The following is a 26,628-nucleotide window of genomic DNA, read 5'->3' on the forward strand; positions in this document are numbered from 1 at the left end:
GATGACGTACTCTTTCTAATTATTTTGTTCACTTATCCATTTCTTTATTTCATTAAAAATGTAGTCAACCAATTTAACTTTATTTTATTGAGTAGCTACTAAATTTTATTGCAGATTTTTTTTAGTATTTTGTTTTATGAATTACGACCAATGCTTCTTTTACAGAATTATTTTGTTTCAGTAGGCTTGGTATTATATATTTTAAATTATATCTTATTACTATTTTTTTAATAATTCTGTAAAAGTGACATTGGTCGTAATTCATAAAACAAAATACTATAAAAAATCAACAATAAAATTTTAATAGCTATTCAATAAAATAAAGTTAAATTGGCTAACTGCATTTTTAATGAAATAAAGAAGTGGATAAGTGAACAAAAGAATTAGAAAGAGTACGTCTTCGGTCCCACCAATTCTCTCTCATCTCCCTATGTTGCATTTCATTTGTACTCCCCTGACGTTTCAACCCCTGCTGTGTTTTTTAACAGAGCAGGGAATCCTCGACATTCTATAATTAAAAAGGTTACTCTTAATAACAGTGAGATACTAAAAATGAAATAAGCTAAATAAGATTTATTTACAACTTAATCGTATGGGTGGAAGCCCAATGGCGGAACCAGAAATATAAACAAGCCGGTGCTGAAATATTAATATTAATAATATTAAAATAATTTAAAAATGATAATAGTATTTTACTTAGTACTAATATTTAATTTTACATATAACCCTTTTACAAAAGTTTAAGAGAACAATATTTTCTCAAGTGAAAACATACGCCAAAATTCTAGGACAATTTGATTAACAAAATATTATAATCATTCAAAATAAAATTACAAAGATTATAAATGTATGAAAATATTACAAATTTTTATGAAACCATATCCCTAAACTCTTGCTCTCTCATTAGCAATTAATATAAAACATTAAGAAAAGTAAACAAATCAAAAATAAAGAGAACACAATCTAGTAAGAAGTAATACACATAATAGATATATGAATTGATGGTATGAGGAATTAAATTCATACACCACACATAATTTATACATGAACTAGAATTTGCAAATTGCTAGTATAATTTTGTAGGCGAATTAATGGAAAAAAGAAATAAATATATGACTAATAAAACTAATAGCTTACGATACAACGACTTCTTTAGAAATAATTATAATTGAAAATAAATGAGTTATTATCCGTCAAAAAGAGAAATAGGCCCTAGACGAATATTTGATCAAGAATTAAATACTGAGTAAATACTTAATAGCTAGGCTACTACGGAGTGAATACTATTGGGCCAATTAATTCAATTTTACCAATTCAAGCCAAACATCAAAACCTAAGTCTCAATTCCATCGTCTTCCTTCAGCACTCCACCGAGTTTCTGCAACTAGGCGGCGACCGGCCAAGCCCCTGCTTGAGCGGGGGCTTGTCCTACGCTGGTTCCACCACTGGGTGGAAGTGAGATGATCAGATGAATAAGCACAAGATACAATGTAATTTAAGTATTATGACAACAGACTAAGGTACACTTTCAAGGGCCGTGCATTTAAGAAAGACAATCGAACAAGAAATAAGATTAGACGTGATCTTTATTTACAACAAATATGAGAATCGAGCGATCCAAAATAATTGTAGAACATTTAAAATATAGGTATGACAAATTAATCAATTTCATCGTCATATATACTCTTATATATTGTGTCCAATGAATATGAGCATTAAAAATAGATACTAGTACTTTTTTATTACTCCATAACTTTGAAGACAATTAATTGTTCGACCAAAACCTATGTAATCCTCAAGTGTGCTCTAATCACCAAACTACAACAACTCACTCGCCTTCGGCGAACTGTACATAGAAATTATGCAGTAAAATCTAAAGTTACGAGTTTAAGAAGAAAACTGGAACCAAACACCGAATTAAATTTATTGCAACTCCGAATCAAATGAAAATTTTAGGTGCAGACAAGTCGGGATGTTACACGTACATGGATGCTCAAAATTCACAAGAATTATAAGCATCTTCCTTATTCTTACACAATAAACAACACAGAAATTACAATCGCTGGCTGGAGATTCTCATGGCTTTGTTGGAGGCTTGTACCAACCCCACGAATCATCAGACACATACTCTGTGACTTGCTTCACGTTCAAGTAGTTGTCGAGCCCCCTGAGAAAGAAGGAATCATGGTCGAGTAAGCATGGCTGAAACCAACGTGTTTTGGTGGAGTGAAACAGTCATACTACAAAAGAAGAGGTCAATCTCTCAAACTTACCATTCTCCTAGTTCGCGCCCAAAACCACTGCGCTTCTTGCCTCCCCAAGGAGCTTGTGAAAAGCAGGGCTGCGAGCAGTTGACCCACACAATGCCTGCTTGAAAGGCCTGCAAGAACGAAAAGGGAACATTCATTCTAAGTTCATAACTTCATATACAGCTATAATATAAGATGCGCGTTGATTTTTTACTAGTTAGATGCCAAACAATCTCACCTTTGTTAACCGTTCACACCTTTCGTGGTCTTGTGATAATACAGCAGCCCCCAGACCATAGCTGTGAAATTCCATTCAAATAAGAGAATTGGAATTGTATTATGCAATCACATGTATATTATGAGATGGAAGTTTACTGACTGTGTGTCATTTGCCAGTTCAATGGCTTCTTCTTCGCTTGAGAATGTTTTAACACACAGAACTGGTCCGAAAACTTCCTCTCTCCATATTTGCATGGAGGTTTTTACATCTGTTATTATGGTGGGTTCGACATAGAAGCCTTTCTTCAGATGCTGCAAGTACAGTGGTGAAGCTAGGAAATAATGCTGTAAAGCAAAAAAGGCTGCAGGAGGGGATGTTTTACCTGTGGTCGCACACCCCCACATAAGATGGTCGCACCTTCATCCTTGGCTGTTGATATGAACCTCAATACCTTTTCGTACTGTCACATTATCATCATCATGTAATGAGTTATACCACTTTCTGTCACTCTAGACGTTCATGCATTTGAGAAGACAGACCAGAAATGTTGAATAGTACAAAAAAGGAAAGTGCACCATTGTATGCTCAACCATTTGTCTATGACAAAAGGAAACAGCTGTGTTTTCTATAATATGACCCCATTGATTTGGATAGTTATTTTCTATAAAATGGTCTGCGAGAGTGAGGTTCCTGTATTGCAAATTGCACTCTAAGGATTAAGATAAGAAAGTGGATGAAGCAAATTCAAGAGGACTGACCAAAATTCTTAACAGTTTTGATCTAGAATCCAGTTGATAGAGTAGTCGTAACAAGATATGTAAGACTTCAGGCATAATTCAATGTCTTCGTTATGAGTAATAAGTGGTAAAAAAGCAGACATCTCACCTGTCCGCTACTAACTATAGGGCCAAGTCTGCAGCCTTCTTCTAATGGATCTGAAATCTTAATGTTCTTGCACCATTTTACCAGTTTTTCCAAGAATGCTTCTGCAATGCTTTCCTGATACAATTTTATAAGATCAAAACGTTACTAATGCTTAAAGAATACAGTGAAAACAACAAAGAATAACCACTTTATTTATAAAACAAGCTTCTTTGGTTGCGTTTCAACATATTTAATTATCAATGGTATTCAGTTTTTCTATATGCACGATTAACTGCTAAGAGCCTATGATTCTCTTTACTTACATGGACTATGAGTCGAGAAGTAGCGCTGCATATTTGACCATTTGTCCAAAAGCAACCGAAGAGAGCCCATTCAGCAGCTGTATGCATAATAGACATAAATGAAGACAATGAGAAAGATTGTTGCAAATATAATTTTATCATGAAAATATGTCATCAGATTTTGTGTAACCCTACCACAGTTTCTTCTTTTACCCCTCTCATTCTCAAGCAGCAATTAGTCATTCAATTACTCAACTATTTAAAGTTTAAGCTGAACCAAAGGAAGAAAACAGGCATTTCCTTTGAAATATGAATGCACCAGACGACATGACTTGTTACTTGAAAGGCCTATACCTTTGTCAAGATCAACATCTTCAAAGACGACTATTGGACTTTTTCCACCAAGTTCAAGCGTAACTGGCTGCAGTAACCAATATTATAAGTTAAACACTAGCAAACTTGAGTTGATTAAAACACTAGCATAGTTGAAGCGATTGTAATCAGGTATCATGGTATAACATACTTTTACAAGTGATGCAGCAGCAGTCATAATTTTGCTTCCTGTAGCACTACTCCCTGTAAATGCTATCTGTTGATTCACCATGGAGGGAGGATGGTCATTGCAATGCAAAACATCCAACTCAAAAGAAAAACAAGAATCTGAAAAGCAGAATGGAAGGTCACAACTGACCTTGTCTACATCAGGATGTGAAACCAAAGGAGCACCAGCTTCGGGACCATAGCCTGTCAAAATGTTGAGAACACCAGATGGAAGACCCACATCTCGACACACTTCAGCCAACTCCAAACATGTGCTGAAGTTACCAAGTAGGGGAAAAAAAAACATCATATAAATATAAAAAACAGTAGCTGAAGGAATGAGTATTGAAAAAAAAAACTTACATGGATGCTAATTCTGATGGTTTAAGTATTGCTGTACAGCCAGCTGCCAGAGCAGGGGCAACTTTCCATGTTGCCATTAACATAGGGTAATTCCTATAAATGAGAAAAGACCAATTTAGGACAACCACTACTGATATCCAAGTTACAATAGAGAATAATTCGTAATAATAATTCAACAGCAAGTATCAAATAATTCAGTTTCTATTACACAACAGTATCTCTGCAACGAAAAATAACTGTCCTTTAAGAGAAGGAAAATATCTACCAACAAAAACTAATTGTAGCTTTCAGAAATTTCTCTTGGGTGAAAAAAACGATGGAGGTGCAAATAAAATGAAGTCCCAGACAAGGTATATATGAACTCATTGAAAGATCCTTAATTGCAAAATGTAGAAGAGCTATAGACAAGGTAACACTATGAAATAGTCAGTCATCTTCTGTTTTCACTCTCAATAAGGTGAAGCATTCATATACAGAGTGCCAGGGAATTATACTAGAGCAGGAGGTTCTGTTGATCAAGATTCAGAAGCTGAACAATTCTGGTAATCAAATATTATGATGTTGGTATAGGAGACGCAAGTGATTTGCAATATACAATTTCGACAGAATAATTTTAGGTCTAATTTCTGCTCCTTATGCCAGTGTAGCTAGACTCCAATTTGCACAGCATCATATTGATAGTGAACTTCTACCATAGCACTGTGGATAAGACCCGGTAACATTCATTAAGTCTTTAGGAACTACAATAGGAAGGATTACATTATAATTCCTTTGTAACCAAGTAGCAGATTGCTTCTCCACATGCTACACAGTCTACTATGCTATCGGATGGTTCATTGGTTCTAACTTCTAAATGACAAGAAAAGCTCCTTGAACTACTTCTATTATATCTTAGGGGATGAGGTCTAACTGTCTTACTTCAATTCTTGAGTATCATCCAGTCGATTAAGGGGGGGAATGAAAAAGCACTCAGATTGCCTCCAAGAAACAAAGTTCCTTGTCTGATTCCAAATTTTCAAGATTGATACATGATTCAACAAACCAAGCAATATCACCTACCACGGCGTAATCAACCCAACTACCCCAAGGGGCTCTTTCAAAACATAACACTTGAACGTATCCATGGGAACAGAAACAGGAGTCTTTTTCTTTGAATCAAATGCTTCAGCCAGATCAGCAAAATATTCAAAACATCCAGCAACATCATCCTGGATAAGACAGAAGCAACTAGCAAGTAAGTGTACTGTATGACACAGGGGCCACGCAAATGTATCTGTGGGTATGAAAAACATACTATATCCCAAGCTGCTTCTTCCAATGGCTTCCCACAATCAATGGCTTCAAGTTTTGCCAGATATGATTTCTTCTCTGTTATCTATACACGGAATTCGGAAAGGATAAGTATACGTTCCCAAAAGATTTAGTCACTATATAGTTAAATGAGCATGTATTTCACGTGTTACAACACTATAACAGACTGAACAAGTAATATACTCCAATAGGACTATAGCAAGAACCTCCTCACTCAAGCACGCCAACATTCGCTCCAAGGATCAGGCAAAATCTGAGTCACCAAGTAAAGTATAGCATGCCACAAAAGAACTTATATACCTTAGCAGCAATGGCTCGTAAATACTTGGCGCGGTGCGCCCCAGTCGCGTTGGCCCAATCTTTGCCCCCATTCCGCACAAGTGCTCTGCGAGCAGCCTCAACAGCAATTTCAACATCTTCAGCAGTAGCTGCTGGAATATCCCCTGAAACACAAACAATTTAAAGCTAAAATCAAATTGCAAAAGTAAGAAATCAATCCACATCAAGCACTGACTCAATTCGTTTCAAGCACTGACTCAATTACATAATTACTACAACAAGTTGATCACCACGAAATAAACATATATCATGAAAAAAAGAGGCACTACAAACATAAATTAAATCCGAGATTCGGAAGCTGACCGATATTCTCCTCAGTGGAGGGGTTGATGATGGGGATGCGATTCTTGTGGACGGGCTCTCTCCATTCTCCGTCGATGAACAGTTGCCGACTTGGTATAGGGATTGCCATTATTACTCTGCTTTGTGAGCTCTCACTGTGTGTAGTGTGTGATTTCTTTAATTGAAGTTTGATTATGAGGTGTGGCTTTAAACAGCTTATTGTTAATTTGTTGTTAAATAAACAAAGACGCTTTGATTTCGACTTTCGAGGTTTGAAAAAATAAGCTAATCCATCTATGTTTCTGTGCATTCAAAAAGTTGTTGATAAAGTAATTTTTTTTGTTAGAGTGAACTACAAAAATAGTTCTGGATCCCCAGACAACCCTGGACTAAGCGTTTATCTAAAAAATGGTCATTTTTCACTGTTTCGTGACGAAAATATCCTTTTATGGGGTTTTGGAGGGTTTGGGCAATTTGATCTTTTTACATTTTAAATCTGATATTATTTCAGTTATGTACTAAATCTGATATTATTTCAAAATTATCATTCTTCTTCCCTTTTGTCATCCTTCACTTTGTTTCATTATTTCAATATTAGATTTAATTTTATAAAATTAAATTCTAAATTTTAATTTTTAAATATCAATAATTTTTTTAATTATTAAAATTACTATTAAATAACAAATTAATAGTTTTAATCAATATTTGATAGTGTCTAATATTTAATCAATATTTGATAGTGTCTAATATTTAATCAATAAGGTACAACGACACCTTAGATTTAATCAATATTTAATAGTTTTAATCATAAATAGATCATATGACACGATTTATTCCGAAATAAATATGCATCTAATGTATAGGAGAATTTGACTAAAAATATTATGAAGTTGACTAAATCGTGTTATATGATCTATTTATAATTAAAACTATTAAATATTGATTAAAACTATGGCGTCGTCGTACCTTATTGATTAAATATTAGACACTATCAAATATTGATTAAAACTATTAATTTGTTATTTAATAGTAATTTTAATAATTAATTTTTTTTATTGATATAAAAATAGAATTCTAAAATTTAATTTTATAAAATTAAACCTAATATTGAAATAAAGAAACAAAGTGAAGGATGCCAAAAGAGAAAAAGAATGATAATTTTGAAATAATATCAGATTTAGTACATAACTGAAATAATATCAGATTTAAAATGTAAAAAGATCAAATTGTCCAAACCCCCCAAAATCCCTCAAAAGGGTATCTTCGTCACGAAACAGTGAAAAAAGACCATTTTTGAGATAAATGCTTAGTCCAGGGTTGTTTGGGGATATTTTTAAAGTCCAGGATTGTCTGAGAATATTTATAAAATCCAGGGTTCATCGGCGAGATAAACACATAATCCAATAACTATTTTTTTAGTTCACTCTTTTAATTAAAATTCCCAATTGTTACCAATTATTCATCTTTCCCTATTGAGAGATCAATTATTCTTCTTTTAACAAAAACTGATTATATATATGGGATTAATAACAAAAAAGAGAATATACAACTTCCAACCCAAGTTATAATGAATGAAAATGAAGTATAACAAATATTGAAGTGTTACAAAAAAGAGAATATACAACTTCCAACCCAAGTTATAATGAATGAAAATGAAGTATAACAAATATTGAAGTGTTACGATACAAATAGTCAAAAAGGCCCAAAAATCAAATTAATTTGTTTGTCGTACATATGTGTAGGAAATTTGTTAATTGAAATGCTTAAAAATTAATGGTAGCTTTGAATAGAAATCTTGGCTTGAGCACCGCCTTGAATGTAGACGAAACTGCATTCAGAGCCAGGATTCAACACCTTGAGCCATTGAGGGAATTGATACATGTTTTTCTCTTTTGTCGGAATGAGACCCCACAACGATCCCGTCAGATTTTCAAAGTAGAGCTTCATCTCTGAAATTGGCTTATTGGAAACATTCTTCATTACAACCTTGTGCCGGTAATACGTTTCCTTCCCCACAGTCCATGTTTTTGTGATTGAGTGAAGAAACTCTATGGGGGTGTCTGCAAGAACCATACTTTATTGTCAATTTATTATTATAGGAGTATGTGTGTGAATGTGAATGTGAATGTGGAAATGGGGATTATGTTTCAGTTCTTCACCTGATTTGGGTGTGGAGGCTGGTGTAGATGTGGGTGATGATCCTGTAAAATCAAAGGGGCGAAATTATGATTTATGATGGAAAGCATATCATTTGTATGTAAAAAGTCCCAAATGAGAAATTGTTGTTTTTTCTATGTTCATATGTGCTTTTGTGTGTGTTTAATTCAAGAAAGCAGAAATCTCTCAGACCTTGTGGCTTGTGGTAAGGAGTGGAAGGTTTCGGTGTTTCTTTCTTATATGAATCTGCGAAAACAAGGCGAATTTGGTTGAGCAAATTCCATTGAAACCACATGAAACAAATGTCTCTAGAAAGATTTAGAGACGGGGAGTCGATTTACCTGCAGACTTTCCAGGAAGGCTGTGGAGTTTGCAGAATAGGCCTACAAGAGGGGCTGCTCCTGACAATGTTGGCTCAGTCTGCTCATAATTAGATCTATCATCGATGAACTCATCGTTGGCATTTGGACCGCCGACAAGGGCTCCATATATGATGTTAGGATTGGCCTCCAAGCGTTTGTACCACTTCTCAAATCCATCAACGCATCCCACTGCAGAACGGAGAAGGGAGATGGGAGCAATAGATGCACCTCTGTGATGAACATGGACCGGATAGTTGTCACCACAGCCGACTACATAGCTCAAGTTCTTGGGATTCTTGCCAAGAATGTAATCAGCCTGCCCCATAGATTGGTCTCAGTAGCAAATTCTACAGGAAACAGGAAGAAGAAGATGATAAGATATATACTTGTGATTTGGCAAACACTAGGAGATCTTGAGGCTGGAGTTGGGCTTCTGGGCATTTCACAACGCCTTTCGCCTTTGCAAGATATTCGGAGTAGACAGCAATAGCGAATGCAGCAGAGGCAGAATACTGTAGATTGTTCCATTGATGTAGATAGAGCAGTCCACCTAAAGAGAACCATAACAACATTGTTCAAAAATGGATGTTTCCTGCAAGAATATGGTCGAAAATGATGAAATCGAGATGCTGATGCTACTCACCAGGAGTCATTGGGACGTTGTAGCCGTCGTTCTTCTGCATGCAGGCACATGTGAAGTAATCAGCCTTGGCTTGATATTGCTGCAGTGTGGAAGTGTATGCTCCTCCACCTCCATCCATCAATACCTACACACATTTCAGACCACAAGGTAACCGTTTTACGACTAATTTTACCTTATAAGTAGGATATAATGAGCCCTTTTGTAAGAATTTGTGGGGTATTACCTTTGACAGAACAATCTGAACTCCAGCATACTTGTTGTCCCAAGAGAACTCCTTCACAGCCCATCCAGTTCCACCCAATGACTCACAGTTTTCGACGACATATTTCAGATAATACTCGTCATTTGTAGCGCGATACAGCCACGTTGCAGCCCACAGCAGCTCATCCTAGGATGCAAAAGTGCCAGAGTCAGTTCAAGAAACACAACATTTTTTGAAGAAAAAATAATCTTGGAGATGGATTCAAACACATACTGAATAACCAGTTGATGTATAGAACTGCTTTGCACATGGAACAGAATCATGGTAAAAGCCTCTGAATCTGTCTGCAAATGAGAAAAGCTGCTTAGCATGCACTAGCAGAAGGTCAGAGTAGGCGGAATCATAAGGCTTGAAGGCAAGGCAGGCAGCGGCCAGGGCAGCAGCGGTTTCTCCCGCGAGGTCCGACCCGGGATGCTCGGGATCCAGCTTGTACGCCGTCCTTGGGCTTGTCATATCCTCTGCACGCTCCCAGCAGTAATGGTCCGACACTCCGTCTCCGACCTGCCATTGTCAGAACCGGAAAGAAGTAGTTGTAAAGTTGTCACACATGCGGTCTAGTCGGTGGAGTGACGAGCTTATGATCATAAAATAGTGTAGGATTGTGTACCTGTCCCCAAAGAACATTAGGCTGAGGATGAGCTTTTATGAAGTAATCTGTGCCCCATTTGATGGCTTCCAAAGTGGGTCCCATTTGATTGGACTTCACCAACTCTGTCTTGAAATCAACGGCGCTCCACGACAGCATCGTCGAAGCGAACGCCATGGGCAGCCCGAACTTTACATGATCTCCCCCATCGTAATATCCTCCAACCAAGTTCACCTGTTAATGTAGAGAAAACGTGTTTTATGTTTATGCGCTTACTCGTATTTTCGCACCCAAAAGAAGATTAGATTGTGTGAAGTCTAAGGTACGAACCCCTTGGCCATGACCGTCGCCAAGGCCTGAGTCACCGCGCCATTTTACATGCTGGTTCGCAGGTAGTTTACCCGACCGTTGTGCCTCGAAGAACAACAAAGTCTTGCTGAGGGCGTCACCGTAGTCGAATGCAGAGATGATGGTTGGGTGGAGGGAAAGTAAGGCAGCGAGCAAGGGCAGTATGTAACGTGATCGTGATGATGACTCTCTCATCATCTTGTTTTGTGTTGAGCAAGCTAATGAGATGATCAATTCTATGTACGATATATATGAATCATCTCTCTCTATATAGTTTGAATATTATTAGTCATTTATTTTGTAATTAGATACGAAACATAATGAACTATTTGATTCATGATATGAGCAGAGAGTCATGGTAGCATCCACGTTCTTTGACATAAGAGAAAGAAATGTATTTTGAATAAAAGATTGAGCTCTTCACGTTGTTTTGAATTTTATTCTTGTTATATTTATTTAGTTTGCAATTGCAATGGTTCATAGAATTGGTACAAGTGCAAGAATTAGGAGCTCTAATGTATCGTGCATTCTTGTAAATAATTATTCTTTTCTTTACCTAGCCTTTTTTTTCTACTTTCTAATTCGGGTATCATTGAGTTTAATATGAACAAAATGGAAAGATTTGGATTGACCATTTATGTTTGAGAACTAAGAAGCACAAAAATCTCCAGAGAGTTTTTTTATTGTTCCGTTCCGAACTCAAAACTAATTTCAATTAAATTCAAAATTTAAGAATATTATATTCTGAGTCCTCAATTATATGAGTATTTATTCTAATTTTTTCCACAAATAAATAATTGTGTTTTCACAATATAACAAAATGCTGATTGATTAATGGTTTGGCTTTCGCGGAATCATAGTATTTTTTTTTATTCCGGAATAGGAAGGAATAATGTCTGCCTCTACAAAATAAAATGTACCTGAACAAGACAATGGGTATATATGTTTGTACGTTTTTTTTTTAATAAAATTATAGTACTACTAGATTTAACTGAGATCGGCTTTAAATTGTAGTACTAGTACTTATTCTAAAACATAAAAAAAAAAGTTTATATTTACTTTCCGGATAAAATTTCCAATTTAAAATTATCAATGGAATTAATGAAAATTAAAGTTTCAACAAGTACATAATAACTTGATTAGGGAAAAGTAAAAAATCCGTTCAAAAAACTGTCACATTTGTATATGGGCTATGGTAATTAGGGCTGGGGAAAAATATCGAAAAAATGATATATCGCTCGTATCGTATTGAAAAATATCGAAAAATTATCGAATTTTCGATATATCGTAATTTTCGATACGATACAATACCGTATCGTAAGTTTTCGATACGATAACGATATGAATTTCCTTATATCGCGATATATCGTTTTATATCGAAAATACGATATATATCGAAATTTTCGATATATATCGATATTTAACGATATATCGAATTTCGGTACGATATATCGAAATATCAATACGATAACGATATGAAATTTTTTTATATCGAAAGTTCGATATATCAAAATTTGATATATCGAAACTTTCGATACGATAACGATATGAAATTCTTTCATATCGATATTTTCGATACGATACACGATACAACGTTTTCGATACGATATATCGTATCGACCCACCCCTAATGGTAATGATACTACTACAAGTTTTAATATGGTAGTGTATGAGTGGAATATGAGTATCACTTTAAATATGCGGTGTATAGTGTGAATTGTGTGAACTCTAATGCATAATACTTCTTTCGTATTCAAAAAATAGAAACATTTAAAACGACACGAGTTTTAATGTATAATTGGTAAAGTAAGTGAGAAGAATTGGTAAAGGAAGAGAGAAGAATATAAAAAATGAATAAAGTAATAGAGAAGAAGAGAAAAAGTAATTAAAGTAGAGTTAATAAATTGTGGGGTCCATGTCCTAATATAGAAAGATTTTAAAATTTCTATTTTTAAGGAACGGTCCATAAAATAAAAATAGTTATTATTTTTAAAAAACGAAGAGAGTATTATAAATAGAAAATAACATTTTTCTTGTGAACGAATCAGCAACAAGAAAATTGTGTCAAACTTTTCGTGAACAGAGGAAATTTAATGGATGAGTAAAGTTATTAGTAGTTTAGTACCCTTATTTTGTTACTTAATGGTGATTTTTCATAGGGAGTGTCTATTAGAGCATCCACAATAAGAATAGGTCAGTCATAGGCCAACCATTCTCTTTCTCTGCCACGTCATCAGCACTAAAAATCCACCTGACACATCAACATTTTACTCAAATAGGCTAGCCTTAGGTCAGTCATAGGCCAGCCGCAATAAAAATAATTAAAAAACACCTACATTTACGGAATTAAACACAAAATACGAAATTAAATTTACGACACATATACGGGAAAAATTCGTTAATTTTATTTAAATAAAAAAAAAGTACATTAACTAAAAATCAAAAAAATTACATAATAAAAAAAAATCCAGGCTTCCACACACGAGCCACCGCCCCACTCTACTCCTCATTAATTTATTAAAAAAATACATTAAAAAATGTTAGTATGCCTTGAATCCGTTATAGTTTGCCGACGCTATGACATGTTTCTGTTTTAGGTCTTAATTTTGTATTGGGCCTAGCTCGTCTTCTGTATGCCCATTTTAAAATTACATAATTAAAAAAATTTATAAAAAAAATACATTAAAAATGCAATAAAAAAATGCATAAAAAAATACATTAAAAAAATGCATAAAAAAAATTTAAAAATAGCGTTGGCCGATCGCTGGCCGATCGGCTCGCCACAATGGCGGCCAGCGTCCTCAAATCGGCTAGCCCATGCCGATTTTTTTGCTGATTCGCGGCTGGCCGTTTCCAATAGTTCGGCTAGCCGACCGGCTAGCGACGCGAATCGGCTAGCCGCTATTGGAGATGCTCTTATCTCTCGCCCCATCACATCGCGAGTTTAACATTCACTTTCGGAGTAAAATATATAAATAACAATCTGCTACAAAATATGATACTATTAAGGTGCCTGCAAATTAACAAAATGATGGAGTAGTTATTTGAATTGCCAATGGATATCCCATGTCTTGGCCTTGGTATTACTCGATCTTGAACAAGTGCACAAAGTAACTCAGCATTGGAAGCATCAATAAAATGTAAGCCCATTTAATTATTGAAAAAATTGACAGTAATTAATGGGCCGACCTTAATGCATAAACAACCTTGAATCTGATTGCTCTATCTTTTTTCACTTTACTTTGACTTACAGAAGCAGGACCATCCTATTTTCATTTATTTCATTTTCTTGTTTTATTGTTATATTTCTTGGATAGGAAGAATCCAATCAAAAATCACTAGAAGTTTGAATAGGCCTATCCCAAATTGATCAAGTACCCTACCATATTCACTCATAAAGGCAAACCAGAAAATGCACATGAGCTTGATGTAAGATTAATAAATTTGTTTGTAGATTAATGAAGATTGCTTGTATTAGTAATTATGGGGAATGGAAACTAGTGATTTATGGAAATCATAACTATATGTAGCTAGGATAAGATGCATTAGGCCTACTTTCGGTGAGGATTGTTACTAGGTCAATCCCAATGTTTAAACCCATTCCATAACACCTACCTACAACGCATTCAATTTTCACCTAAATCAATTAGCCTTTTTTAGTAATCTTTCAAATAATTTTTTCTATAATCAATGCACATGAATTATTTAAAGACAAAGAATTCGATCAGGAGCAAGTTTCTAATTAAGAGGACTATGAAGAACAATGTGTTTGATCTAATTATGATATTATGAATTAGACATGTACCCACCAACTAAATTTGAGTTCAAAATATATGGAGTATCTTAAAATAACATGCTATTATCAACATGTTTCCTAGAATTTTTTTCTTTCAATTATTGGTTGAGTAAAACTAATGAATGAGAATACAATTTCCCTTTAATTACATAGCTGAGTCATGATTGTTATCATACAAAATATTTTCTTATATATGAGATATATATATTAGTAATAAATACTACTCCTATAAAATATTGATCTTTATGTGATTTAGGATTCTCATAAAAGCATGATTCTAATAGATAAAAAGTTCATATAGGCGCATTATTCAATATAGTATTAAAAGGCATTATCTAAATAGATATAGAAAAATGTAGTTAGTATATTTGTTAAAGTGTGGATAAGTATGGTGCCTTGGGCAAACTACAGGACTAAAAGAGGGCAATGACTCAGCACTAATCAGCAGCAGCAAATTATAGTGAAGTTAGAATGTGATGGAGACAATGGGACGTGGAACAATATTAGGTATCTATTGTAGTACAAACTTAGTCAAAATAAATATAAACATTAATGAGGACCAATAGTTCATGTCATAGATTGGACATACCACAATTAAATTGTTGTAGAAGCATTTTCTTTTTCCGACCGTGAATGGTTGAACCCTTAAATTTAGTCTATTTGGTCTAATTCTACTCATTTTAGCATAAAAACGAAATTTTTGAAAGAAATTACTATTTGCAAGCTTTTTTGGCCTCTTATACAGTCTACTTCGGAGTTCGGAGTATTTAAAAAAAAATACTGAAAATGATAGTTTTGATTAATTATTCACATGTGATTCCTGCATCCCCCAATAGTATATACTGCAGTATCTTGATTAACAATGAAAGTTTATTTGCATAGCAAGTTATTTCTACACTTGTATATTGGCCAATAACTTGCATTATTCATGCAGTTGAGACGACACATAATTTGATATTAATTTTTGTAATGATTAAACTTTAATTATTCACCACATACTTAGTTTAACAACTAAAATAAGTGAGGTTTTGTGCATGTTTAATAAAATATTCATTATGATACATGGAAGTGCATGAAACTCTTCATACCTTCAAAACACAAAAAAAAGCACTCTAACTTTAATTATTATCATGCTTCCATTATATATGTATGACGTAGGCACGTAATTATATACTCCATATACACGTTATATAATATTAGTATTATTTTATTTTTATATTTATTTTGATTTTAATTAATATTTCAAAAATTATTATTGATGTTATTAATTTTATAAAGTACATGAAAATTAAAACTTGATCTGTCAATTTTCTCTATAGTTGTAAATACATTCATTTTCCTACTATACTATCTATCTCTTAGATAATTTCTATTATAATGTGCACATTTTTTTTAAGTTAAGACGTGAAATTGGATCCCTTTCATTTTAATTCGTACATTTTCGTACATTTTGGACAGGAACTTTGAAGGAATGTTTTAAAATTCATTTGAAAATTCAAACGAATCAATCATTTAGACGGACCGTTTTACGTAATGAAAGGTGGTAGGAACGATAATAAATAGTGCAGTAGCAATAAATACAAATATTTACTTCCGTAATTTCATCGTTTTTTTACTTCTCAATAACGCAGGATTTAATCCTCCAAAGGTTGATAAATCTACTATCTGTAAATTCAACGAATGAATTACCTCTCGATGATATTGAATCAGATTACTATCATGAATAACTATATCTATCTATCAAATTAATTAATCTGCCATGATGACTTGAACAATAGTACTAATATACTACATATATAGGAAGTTCTTTTATCCGTACAAAATCAAAATTTGGATTTCTAACTCAATTACTCCAAAATGATATCATCCGTAAAACAAAACAGTACTAGTAAATGAGAGATTTAACATAACATTTCTATATATATATAGAAATGTATTCAGAACACATAACCAATATAGCCATTCAATTACAAGATATAATGATCATAAATAGTAGTAATAAAAAATGACGAATAAGGAATATTAATTTGCGTATACTGTGTTGTGAATTTTGTTTAATTATTAGTATAATGTTTGCATTATAGTTATAAAATTGTCCATTATGTAGGCACACTTTTTCATCATGCATTTATTGTGTAGTGTCGTAGTGATATTATGTTTTGTTACCACTATTCGTATTTCAGAAATTTGCCCACTGATTTCCAAGTCGCAATTTTTAGTTTTTTACTACTACTATTCGTATATAAGAAATTTACCCACTGATTTACTAGTCATTCTTCGCAATAATGGAAAAAACTTTTGAAAACACCGCAAAAACAAAAAAAACAAAAATTAGAATTATTAATTCTATAGAGGAAAGACACCACAAAAATCTTAACAGAAACACTCCAAATTTAAATATCATACTCCACAAGAATTGAGAAAATCTCTAAAGACACAGTGCACAAAATTAACAAATAAATGTAGTTTAGACAAATATATTGCACATATAATGGAGATCTGTTATATTTATAATGAACATGTATAGATAATATCTGAACCATTTATATGTTAATCATATGGCCAAAATATATGTGCAATTATGCACTAAAAGTTGAATGCCCCTATATATATAGATCCCACAGTAAGAAAGCCTAACACTAGAAAACAAAGTTGAGGTATTCTTTGCACCTCAATATCAGCTCACTCCCTTTCACCTCAATGTAATCTCATTAATTCCACATTCCTCCCTACTTCAAAATGTGGCCAAATGATCACCAAACTTGCACCTCAAGCATTGACGGCCCTTCATCACCACCACACCTCAGCCACCACCACTGCCTCGCCACTCTCAAGGGCCACGCCTCCTCCTACACATCCGCCCTCGCCCTCTCCGCCGACCACCTCTTCACCGGCTCCTCCTCCGGCCAAATCCACCGCGCCACCCTCACCCCACCACACGAGGCCGTGATGATCGCCGCCGCCGCGGGAGAAGGCGCCGTGAAGGCCATCGTCGCCTCCTCCTCCGACAAGCTCATCACCGCCCACCAAGACCACAAAATCCGCGTCTGGAAACTCCACCACCACAACAAAATGACGCAGCTCGCCACGCTCCCGACCCTGAGCGACCGCGCCGCCAAGCTCCTCCTCCCCGGGAACCACGTCCAGGTCCGCCGCCACAAGACGTCCACGTGGGTCCACCACGTGGACGCCGTGTCAGCGCTCGCCCTCTCCAAGGACGACTCACTCCTCTACTCCGTCTCATGGGACAGAACTCTCAAGGTATGGCGGACCGGAGACTTCAAGTGCCTCCAGTCCGTCCCCAACGCGCACGACGACGCTATCAACGCCGTCGCTGTCAACAGCGACGGCGCCGTCTACACGGCATCCTCCGACGGGAGGATCAAGGTGTGGAGGAGGAAACAAGGCGAGAAGTCTTACTCACTGGACGCTACATTGTCGAAGCACAAGGCTGGCGTCAATGCCCTGGCGATGAGCGGCGACGGCGCGGTCTTATACTCCGGCGCGTCGGACGCGCTGGTGTGCGCGTGGAGGAGCGAAAGCGGCGCTGAAATGGCGGTGCTGAGGGGGCATACAAAGGCGGTGCTGTGCTTGGCTGCGGTGGCGGAGCATGTGATCTGCAGTGGGTCTGCGGATCAAACGGTGAGGGTTTGGAGAGGGATTGGGAAAGCGTCGTATGCGTGTTTAGCGATTCTTGAAGGGCATCGAGGCCCGATCAAGTGCATTGCGGTTCATGCTTCTTCTGATGCGACATCAAACAACACCTGCCTTCTCTACAGTGCTGCTCTTGATTGTGATATTAAAGTCTGGAAATTGTGCCTATCTATATAAGATTCATTTAATGATTATTATTAGAAGATTTAAGAAGAACTTGTTTTGCATTTTTTTTTCAGAAAGTGTGATTATAAAGTGCAAAAAAAAGTGTTTTCCTTTATGGGTATTGTTATTTTATACTTACTCCTTTATCTTCATGGATTATGACGATGGTGCTTATGAATGATGTGAATATATGGTCGTGATTTGTATGGAATGGGATCGTAAGGATATTGACAGGTGTACCTAATCATGGTAATTAATATGTGAGAATAATTAAGCATCCATCCACATAATTAATGTGCACGCTAATGAACTTCCAACGCTTCTGTATTCTACCGTTGTTACTTGTTCTTGCCAATCCCAAAGGCTAAACCAAAACATATCTAACTAAATATAAACAAAACATAAGTTCAAATTCATGTATTTTTTTTCTTCGGATCATTATACTACAACTCAATGGTGAAGCTACACTTGAACGAGAGAAAGTATTAGGGCCAATTGTCGAAGAAATCATGAATTTTGATCAAATTTTGGTTTTATCGATACTTAAAAAATCAAACGAAAAAAATCATGAAATTTGAATGTGTTCGCAATTATCTAACGACATATTTTGGTGAAATTTGAATTTGATATGACAACCAAAAAATTATATGGATTCATCGCCGATGAATTACACTATGTTGTCTATATATAAAGAAAACAACGGCATTTGGTTGAACGTCAACAATGTACTCTCTAAGTGGACAAATTTTTCATTGTATAATAATTGCAAATAAATCTAAATTAACTATTTTTCAAACTGATTATAAAAAGTGCAGAAAAGATTATAATTTAATTTAACCTAAAAATTCATTGTTTGAATAATTTACCCATATATTTTTATCCAAAATTCTCTTTTTTTGTATATGAGGTAAGTCATTTATTATTATATTTGAGCTTTTCGATAATTTTCTTAAAAACGACATTATTTCATTCTAAAAGCTTTCATCCGTGTTTTAATACAACTACGATACAAGTGCGTAGAGAAATTTTCCGACAAATCATGAAATTTTTAAATATAGAAAACGCAAAAAAGAAAATTAATCAAAGCCTAGTTTATTCTTTTCCGTTTAACTTGGAAAAAAACTGATAAACAAGATGTATAATTAAGTTATAGATGTAATGATGTTGAACATATTTCCTAAGTTTACGATTTAGGTTTGTCGAGTGTGATCATTTTGAAGTTGTGTCGATACAAATTTGACTAGTGTTCTAGAAGACCGTGCATATTTATTATCGCAATTCAATCTTCTGAAAGCAGACTCCAATATGGTAGAGCAGGGTGGCCAACCACCAAGGCTTTTCTGCGAAAGCTTTATAACTAAAATGGGGCAACATTAATAATATATGACTCCACTAAATCACAAATCATAAAATATCATTTCAAACTTTTATATTTTATTATTTTGATGGATGCCATTTGGCTGTCTAAACCAGATCAAGTAGATCCCTTCTTCTTACAGTGTGTAAAGGTATGATTTGGCATGCTCAAAAAAGTATAGTAAGTAATTAATTATGCAATAAGAGAGGACATATGCAGAAGCGAGTTGTACCATTAGGGAATGATAGTATTATTTTAGAATGTCCCTTATATATTTTCAGCTGATAGACATAGTAAGTCCAATGCATTATATAATTTGGTCATGCTATTTAAGCTGTAGCATGTCGGATGCAGAGGCATACATACATATACCAATATGAGCTGTAAGCCAAAAAAATGGAATCGATTTACTAGATGAGTAAAAACTATTTACGAGTCACTCATTCCATCACCTGGTTTTGGAATAGAATCTCACTAGTTTGATTGACATTCCCATCATGTAGTATTTGATAAGCTTCAATGAATTAAATTATACCTAGTCCTCATAAATTTAACATGATGCAAGAGCATTCTCATGCTCAAACCGAATATGTCGTCAGAGGTAATGAGTACCATCGGTGATCTTGTTTAGATTTTTACAAGCAAATTGTCTCACATTGAAAATGTGAAGTACAAAAAGATCAATTTGAATGACTAGTTAACTACTCCTCCAATCACTAATTGTTAGATTAGTATATCCGATATATATCATATACGCTTCAATTAATGAGATCATACATAACTTTCGTAAAATCTAATGAGCTACTCCTCCAATCACCAATTGTTTGGTTACTCTTTCCTACATATATATGTGCTTCTATGAATGAGATCGTACCCAACTCCCGTAATATCTAGCATATACATTCTATTATTCTAACATAGATTACCCTTATCCCTGATAGCAAGTGAGTAGTTATTACTCCCTCCGTTCCACAGTAATAGAGGCAATTCATTTTCTGCACTCGTTTTGAAAAAATGATATTAAATAGTAAAAGTTGAGAGAGAGTAAAGTAAAAGAGAGAATAATATAGAGAAAAGTCTTATCTACAATATTCTCTCTCTTACTTTACTTTTTCTCCATTTTAATTATTTATAATTATTTTTTCAAAATGAGTGCGCAAAATGAAATGTCTCTATTACTGTGGAACGGAGAAAGTATATGTCAATCATACATAATGGATATTCCCTCCGTTTCGCCATAGTTGAGGCGAAGCTTTTCGGCACGGAGTTTTAGAAAATAATATTGGGTGTGTTATAAATAGATAAAAAGTAAGAGAGAGAAAAAGGTAGAGAGAATAAAGTATAAAGTGAATAAAGTAGAGAGAATAAAGTAAGAGAGAGTAAAGTAAGAAAGAGAAAAAAGTTACCATATATAGAAATGACTCAACTATGAAAAAACTTTTCGAAATGGAAAAATGACTCAACTATGAAGAAATGGAGGGAGTACTTTATAACAACAATATGCTTATGGATGTTTTTAGTTATTTTCTACACGTCATTTTTGTGGATTTGAATATCTCGAAACATTCAAATGGTGAAAACCAACACTGTTCCAATTCAAAAAGAAATTAAGCAAAACTTGTGAGTTCTATTGACACGTGGCACTCATTGTGCAACAAGAGATACTAGTTGTGGTCATGTGAGTATGTCAGTGTTGTAACTTGTAAAGAATAGGGACCAGACCGAGTGCGTTACACCTTTTGGGGGTATTCGCTTGCTAGGTGAAAGGCTATGGAAGGTAAAAAGTAAATACAAAACCCACCTTATACTATATTTTAAGTAGTTACCAAAATGCAATTGTGTAGTTTGTGGTTTTACCTAATTCACTACTAGAAAGAAACTAGTCTTAAAATCTACACTCCAACACCCACCTTTTCAGCATTCAAGCAATTTAGGTAAACCGCAATGGTTAATCGTCAAGGGAACCTTTATAAGAAAGCAAAGGAGGAAATGCTCTAGAGTAGCTAGCTAGATAGCTTAATGGCAATTTTAGAATGATTGCAAAGTAGGATTTGATACTATAACTGATCTACATCATAATCAAAGCTTCAATAAGCTGCTTTCGATGTTATTTATGTTTGGTTCAACTCGATAACAATGTGGTGATTCAGTTGCGGATGTGTGTACAATTTCGGGTAGGCGTCAGTCTGCCATATAGGTTACTATGAATCCTAATAACTTTGTGTAACCCTAATTAGTCTCATAAATACCTCCTAAGTGCATGCATTTGTCTCATCTCAGGCCGTCCGACCCAAGTTTGCCTGGCCTAAATGTAAGCAGATAATACATCTCAAAAACAGATTTTGGTTCAGCAAGATGCACCCGGGCAATGTAAGTGGTATACCAAAGAAGCTTGTGTTGTGTGACTGGCATTAGAAAAACAAACAAATACATACTTGTACACAAGATTATTAATTGGCGAGGGGAGCAACGGGAGCAAAATATATCCAAGATATGATGTACATTACTGTGTTTCTCCCTTGAATCTTGTTCACCAGAAGAAACTAGTTAATATGATAAATAAGACAGCAGACAGACTGCTAACCAAACCTTGCTGGTCTAGTCTTAACATCATAGTGGGAGCTTTGAAGGAATACCTGGTGCCCGAGGATATTTTCTAGGGGTCGGACCATCTTTCAGGCATATAATGGCTGTTCTCTGTCCAAATTTGCTGTGAGACTCCACTGAATTAGATCACCAGATTTTGTTAGCAGTTTACACAAGTTCAGCTTGGTTTTGCACTCAACATTTGATGGCTCAGATTAACATGGAAAACAGCTCTAGCTTAAGGCAAATGTATTAAGATTATTATTAGTATAAGGTGTTGCAGTAATCAAAAGACAGGTATTGGGAGAACAACTACAGTGTAGATACTTTTACAATTTCCCAGATTCCATAAGGCCTGTCATGGGATTTCCGGGAGATAGATAAAGTCGATAGGGTCAAGAAACCAAGAGGAGAATATGTGGAAAAATAGAGAGTTAACACAACAATCTTGGAAAAATAGAGAGTTAACACGGCAATCTTGGAAAAATTAATGCTATACAATCAGTAGAACAGAAAGATGAAATTTGAATATAAGAGATGCATACCGAAGCATGTTTGCAAGAGAGAAGCACCCATCAAATGAATAGCTCTTTCAGCTTTTGCAACTTCCTCCTAGAAATGATTTTTGCAATAGGTATGGATGTATTAGATTATAAGATCCAAGAGTGAGATGCAAATACCTCTAAATTTTTGCATAAGCCAATACAAAATCAAGTACAGATGTACCGTGTACGCACATTTCTAGAATCAAAGCATTTAATAATGAAACCATAGGAGAAAAAAACTAAACATAATGATCACATAATTATGTAAAAATGATAAGTAACAGAAAGGACTTAAACCCTCCATATGAATTATCATACCTGTGGATCATGACCCTTTGCTGCCACAAACAAACCACCAACACGGACTAGAGGAAGACAATATTCAGCTTCATGTCAACAAAAAAGAAAACATTTAGACAACAATAGATGGTCCAAACCAAATATTAAAGAAATAAGATACCAGTATTTACCCAGTACTCTCATTTCTGCAACTGCTCTAGCAACTGCAATGTCAAAGTTCTCTCTATAGTCAAGGTTTTGTCCTGCAGCCTGTCCTACAAAGATCATTATATATATGAGCATAAACCCAAATCGAGTTAAACATCGAAAAACAGATCGATTCTGATACGGCATTAACACTATTACAACTGTAAGCAATACCACAGAAACAGCTAGAATCGTAAATTTTACTAACCAACCACATTCCACTTTGACATAAAAATCAATCTACTGGTTCTGCAAAATGATGAAACAGTGTAAAACAAAGCAATAAGTGTAGAGATATTATTACTCAATGTACCTCAGCTCGATCACGTACAATTTGAACATTCTGCAAGCCAATGAGGCCAACGACATGCTCCAAGAAGACGCAACGCTTATTCAAGGACTCCAACAGAGTCACCTTCCAACCTAAGCACCACAAAATCATCCGTGAGAATGAAAAAATATGGAACAACTCAATATCCCTGAGCCTAAATATGAATCATGATCATGATCAGTACTAGGGCATGCGATGGCCAGAATCACTCCAGGAAGCCCAGCTCCACTTCCAACGTCAACAACACTCAAATTTTCGAAAGAATCCCCGCAGCGCAACATATATGAATCTCGAACAGGTTCAATAATCGCCAAGGAGTCCTCCACGTGTCTTTCCATCACCTCATTTTCCTCTTTCACCGCCGTCAAATTCATTTTCTGCAGATCCAAAACGACCGAATTCCGATCAACATTACGCAAAATCTAACAATTGGAATCGAAATGTACGGCGAAAGTGTAGCACCTGGTTCCATTCGAGGAGGGAGTCAATGTAGAGACGAACTTGATGCTTTTGATGTGAGGTCAAGGCTTCGAAATTGAGGGCACCAGCTGCGGAAACGGAGGTGCCTGAGATACCGGCGGCGGAAAAATGGCGAAGTTTTAGCGTTGATGGTTTAATTGCCGGAATGTGTTTGAAGAAAGTCCTCAAAGAAAACACAGAATAAGCTTGGGCGCTTATAGAAATCAACATGGTTTGGCGCCACTCCTTTCCGCGAATCCCGTTATTTTAAAACGGAATCATCAGTGGGCCTGGCCCATTACATTACTGGATCAACAGTCTTTAATAATTTAGCAACCCAAAATATAGAGAGAGAATATAGAGTTGTAGTACTAGTAGTACTTTTTAAAAGATGAAAATCACCTTTAACATAATCTTTTACAGTGTTTACACAAAATACTGAATATCTTATTTTTCATGTCTTTTCTTTCAATAGTTTAAGCTTATGATTGAGAAATAATTATAAACGCCAATTGTCAATTTACTTGGAGTAAAAAGTTTCCGAATGGCTGAACATATATAACACAGTTTTATATGACCTGAATCTGATCTAAGTAAAATAGATGTCACAAAGTAGTACATCATAAAGTAGAAATTAACTCTGATATATTTTATGAATATAGATTACAAAGAACTACATAGATTTTGTTTTATAGCTATTTAAAAATAGAAAATAATTTTAAAATGTTGAAAAAGTAATCACTTTATGCTAAAGGTCCACGTTTCCATCATCTCATTGTGTTTTGTCACAAAAAAATTCAATCAAAGTTGAGAAGAAAGTGGAATGAAAGCTGGTAAAGTATGGATAACTTTATCAGGGTCAAAACATTAACCAGACCACCCTAACAACTAAGTTATTCCGCTAAAAGCAACTTTTATTCAAAGTTCAAACGCTTCATATTTTAGCAGTACAATTGTTAATTTGCCTTTAATTTTCTTTTTTACTGTTTTTGCCATTTTGGAGTAATGTAAATTTGTTCTTTCAACTTTTGCGTTTACTTTTCTAATGGGTGCTTGAATTAATTAAATTTGATCATTGGTCACTTATATTTTTTAAGACATTTTTGGATAAATATTTAAATAATACTACTAAATAAGTATATCAAATAATCCAAACCTTACACGATACTAATTTTTTAACAAAAATAGATAAATTTTGGATTAGTCAGTGTTGAGATTATAAGCGAACAACATTGGTGTAATAAAAAAGAGAAGAAAGAGAGGGAGATGTTCGGATATGGCATGCAATATCGGATACCTAATTAAAATGAAATTCATGAGGTTGTAATAAAGTGCAAAAGGCCATCATATCGTCAACATCGGAAGAGAAAGGTTGTGTGCCTAGCCAAGCCGGATTTCATGGAGTTTTTAGGCTCTAATGGGCGGTGCTAAGACTGGCCAACCCAATCTTACCTGGATCCGCCATTGATAGAATGAAATTTAAAAAAAAAATTAAGTCAAAATTAAACAACCTTGTTTACTCCGTGACGACGCGGGCAATATCTCTTCCCTTTTACTACAATCTTTTAAATCTTGTTTCCATTAATATGGTGGTGATACGTCGAAATTAAAATGGTAGATCATGCATTTTTTTTATCAAGAAACCTTAAGATACTCAAACATACCGAGAATGTGATCAAATATTAGAATTAATTCAGGAAAATTTCAAACTTATAACCTTGAGTGCCTCTTTTCTCTCGATGTTGAAATTAACATGGAGTAATTAATTTAAGAAATTTGACCAAATAAATCCACTCCATGTATAATTGATATACATTCATATATGATATGGTACAAAATAAACGAAAAGCCATAAGAATGGAGTATTAATTAGATTTAGTTTCTCCATGAAATTTTTGGCTAATTAGCTGTTCATATGAAGTCTAAGTAACAGTTTTAAAATATATATAGATAGGTTACCTAAACTCAGAACCCTAATATCTGAAAGATTAAAAGTCATATAGATTTAGAGTTAATTACGACAGTAGTAAGTGTAACATAAATCAAAACTCATACTTATAGTTTCAAGTGTCAATCGAGAGAGAGAGAGAGAGAACAAATGTAACAAGTGATTATTCATAGAAAGATCTATATGTAAACATAGATCTAAACACACCGTCTGTATACTATTATCTCTTGACAGATCCTTAAAAAAAACTCAAAGAAAACAAAGCAAAAATAGATAAATCCCACACAACAAACCACAAATAAATCATTCAAACAACTCGAGCTTATTTATACGAAAAATCACCAAGAAAATTTGAGATGAAATCAAAGGAAACAAAGCAGTAAACACAAACCCTATTAATTTTATGCTAATATTAAATTATTGAAATAAAAAGATTGAATTCGGACCGAAGCGGCTTGATTCCCTGAGAGATC

The 26,628-nt window shown here is 34.8% G+C and overlaps 3 protein-coding genes and 2 pseudogenes across 4 annotated transcripts; 1 reads left to right on the forward strand and 4 right to left on the reverse strand.

Moving 5' to 3' along the window:
* Nucleotides 1-1,900: 1,900 nt before the first annotated feature.
* LOC125202149 (betaine aldehyde dehydrogenase, chloroplastic-like) lies at nt 1,901-6,683 on the reverse strand. Its single transcript, XM_048100501.2, has 15 exons — nt 6,492-6,683; nt 6,150-6,292; nt 5,833-5,913; nt 5,598-5,746; nt 4,539-4,631; nt 4,327-4,450; nt 4,159-4,224; nt 3,990-4,056; nt 3,657-3,733; nt 3,355-3,468; nt 2,852-2,929; nt 2,629-2,780; nt 2,488-2,548; nt 2,274-2,380; nt 1,901-2,167 (listed from the first exon to the last, which is right to left on the reverse strand). The coding sequence occupies exons 1-15, from the start codon at nt 6,598-6,600 to the stop codon at nt 2,077-2,079; spliced, it is 1,512 nt and encodes a 503-aa protein (XP_047956458.1). The 5' UTR covers nt 6,601-6,683; the 3' UTR covers nt 1,901-2,076.
* A 1,349-nt stretch (nt 6,684-8,032) lies between these two features.
* On the reverse strand, nt 8,033-9,537 carry LOC148932280 (endoglucanase 5-like; annotated as a pseudogene). Its single transcript, XR_016134950.1, has 3 exons — nt 8,969-9,537; nt 8,820-8,873; nt 8,033-8,671 (listed from the first exon to the last, which is right to left on the reverse strand). The product of XR_016134950.1 is annotated as an endoglucanase 5-like (transcript).
* Nucleotides 9,538-9,624: 87 nt separating this feature from the next.
* Nucleotides 9,625-11,026, reverse strand: LOC125202602 (endoglucanase 5-like; annotated as a pseudogene).
* Nucleotides 11,027-17,231: 6,205 nt separating this feature from the next.
* On the forward strand, nt 17,232-18,531 carry LOC125202254 (protein JINGUBANG-like). The gene has a single exon (XM_048100621.2). The coding sequence runs from the start codon at nt 17,364-17,366 to the stop codon at nt 18,453-18,455; it is 1,092 nt and encodes a 363-aa protein (XP_047956578.1). The 5' UTR covers nt 17,232-17,363; the 3' UTR covers nt 18,456-18,531.
* A 3,649-nt stretch (nt 18,532-22,180) lies between these two features.
* On the reverse strand, nt 22,181-24,496 carry LOC125201722 (S-adenosyl-L-methionine-dependent methyltransferases superfamily protein). Its single transcript, XM_048099950.2, has 7 exons — nt 24,211-24,496; nt 23,933-24,125; nt 23,731-23,840; nt 23,402-23,480; nt 23,250-23,317; nt 22,932-22,998; nt 22,181-22,523 (listed from the first exon to the last, which is right to left on the reverse strand). The coding sequence occupies exons 1-7, from the start codon at nt 24,436-24,438 to the stop codon at nt 22,411-22,413; spliced, it is 858 nt and encodes a 285-aa protein (XP_047955907.1). The 5' UTR covers nt 24,439-24,496; the 3' UTR covers nt 22,181-22,410.
* Nucleotides 24,497-26,628: the final 2,132 nt, after the last annotated feature.

This window comes from Salvia hispanica, chromosome 2 (genome assembly GCF_029641045.1).
Source record: "Salvia hispanica isolate PSC_SH4W2 chromosome 2, Shi_PSC_v1, whole genome shotgun sequence".
In the NCBI taxonomy this organism is placed as follows: domain Eukaryota; kingdom Viridiplantae; phylum Streptophyta; class Magnoliopsida; order Lamiales; family Lamiaceae; genus Salvia; species Salvia hispanica.

Coding starts and splice junctions, on each gene's coding strand:
- LOC125201722 (XM_048099950.2), bottom strand. CDS start 24,438: ATGTTGATTTCTATAAGCGCCCAAGCTTATTCTGTGTTTTCTTTGAGG. Junction 24,126..24,210: donor CCCTCCTCGAATGGAACCAG/GTGCTACACTTT, acceptor TTGGATCTGCAG/AAAATGAATTTGACGGCGGT. Junction 23,481..23,730: donor TTGTACGTGATCGAGCTGAG/GTACATTGAGTA, acceptor TTTGTAGGACAG/GCTGCAGGACAAAACCTTGA.
- LOC125202254 (XM_048100621.2), top strand. CDS start 17,364: ATGTGGCCAAATGATCACCAAACTTGCACCTCAAGCATTGACGGCCCT.
- LOC125202149 (XM_048100501.2), bottom strand. CDS start 6,600: ATGGCAATCCCTATACCAAGTCGGCAACTGTTCATCGACGGAGAATGG. Junction 4,451..4,538: donor CCATCAGAATTAGCATCCAT/GTAAGTTTTTTT, acceptor TGGTAACTTCAG/CACATGTTTGGAGTTGGCTG. Junction 4,225..4,326: donor CACATCCTGATGTAGACAAG/GTCAGTTGTGAC, acceptor GTGAATCAACAG/ATAGCATTTACAGGGAGTAG.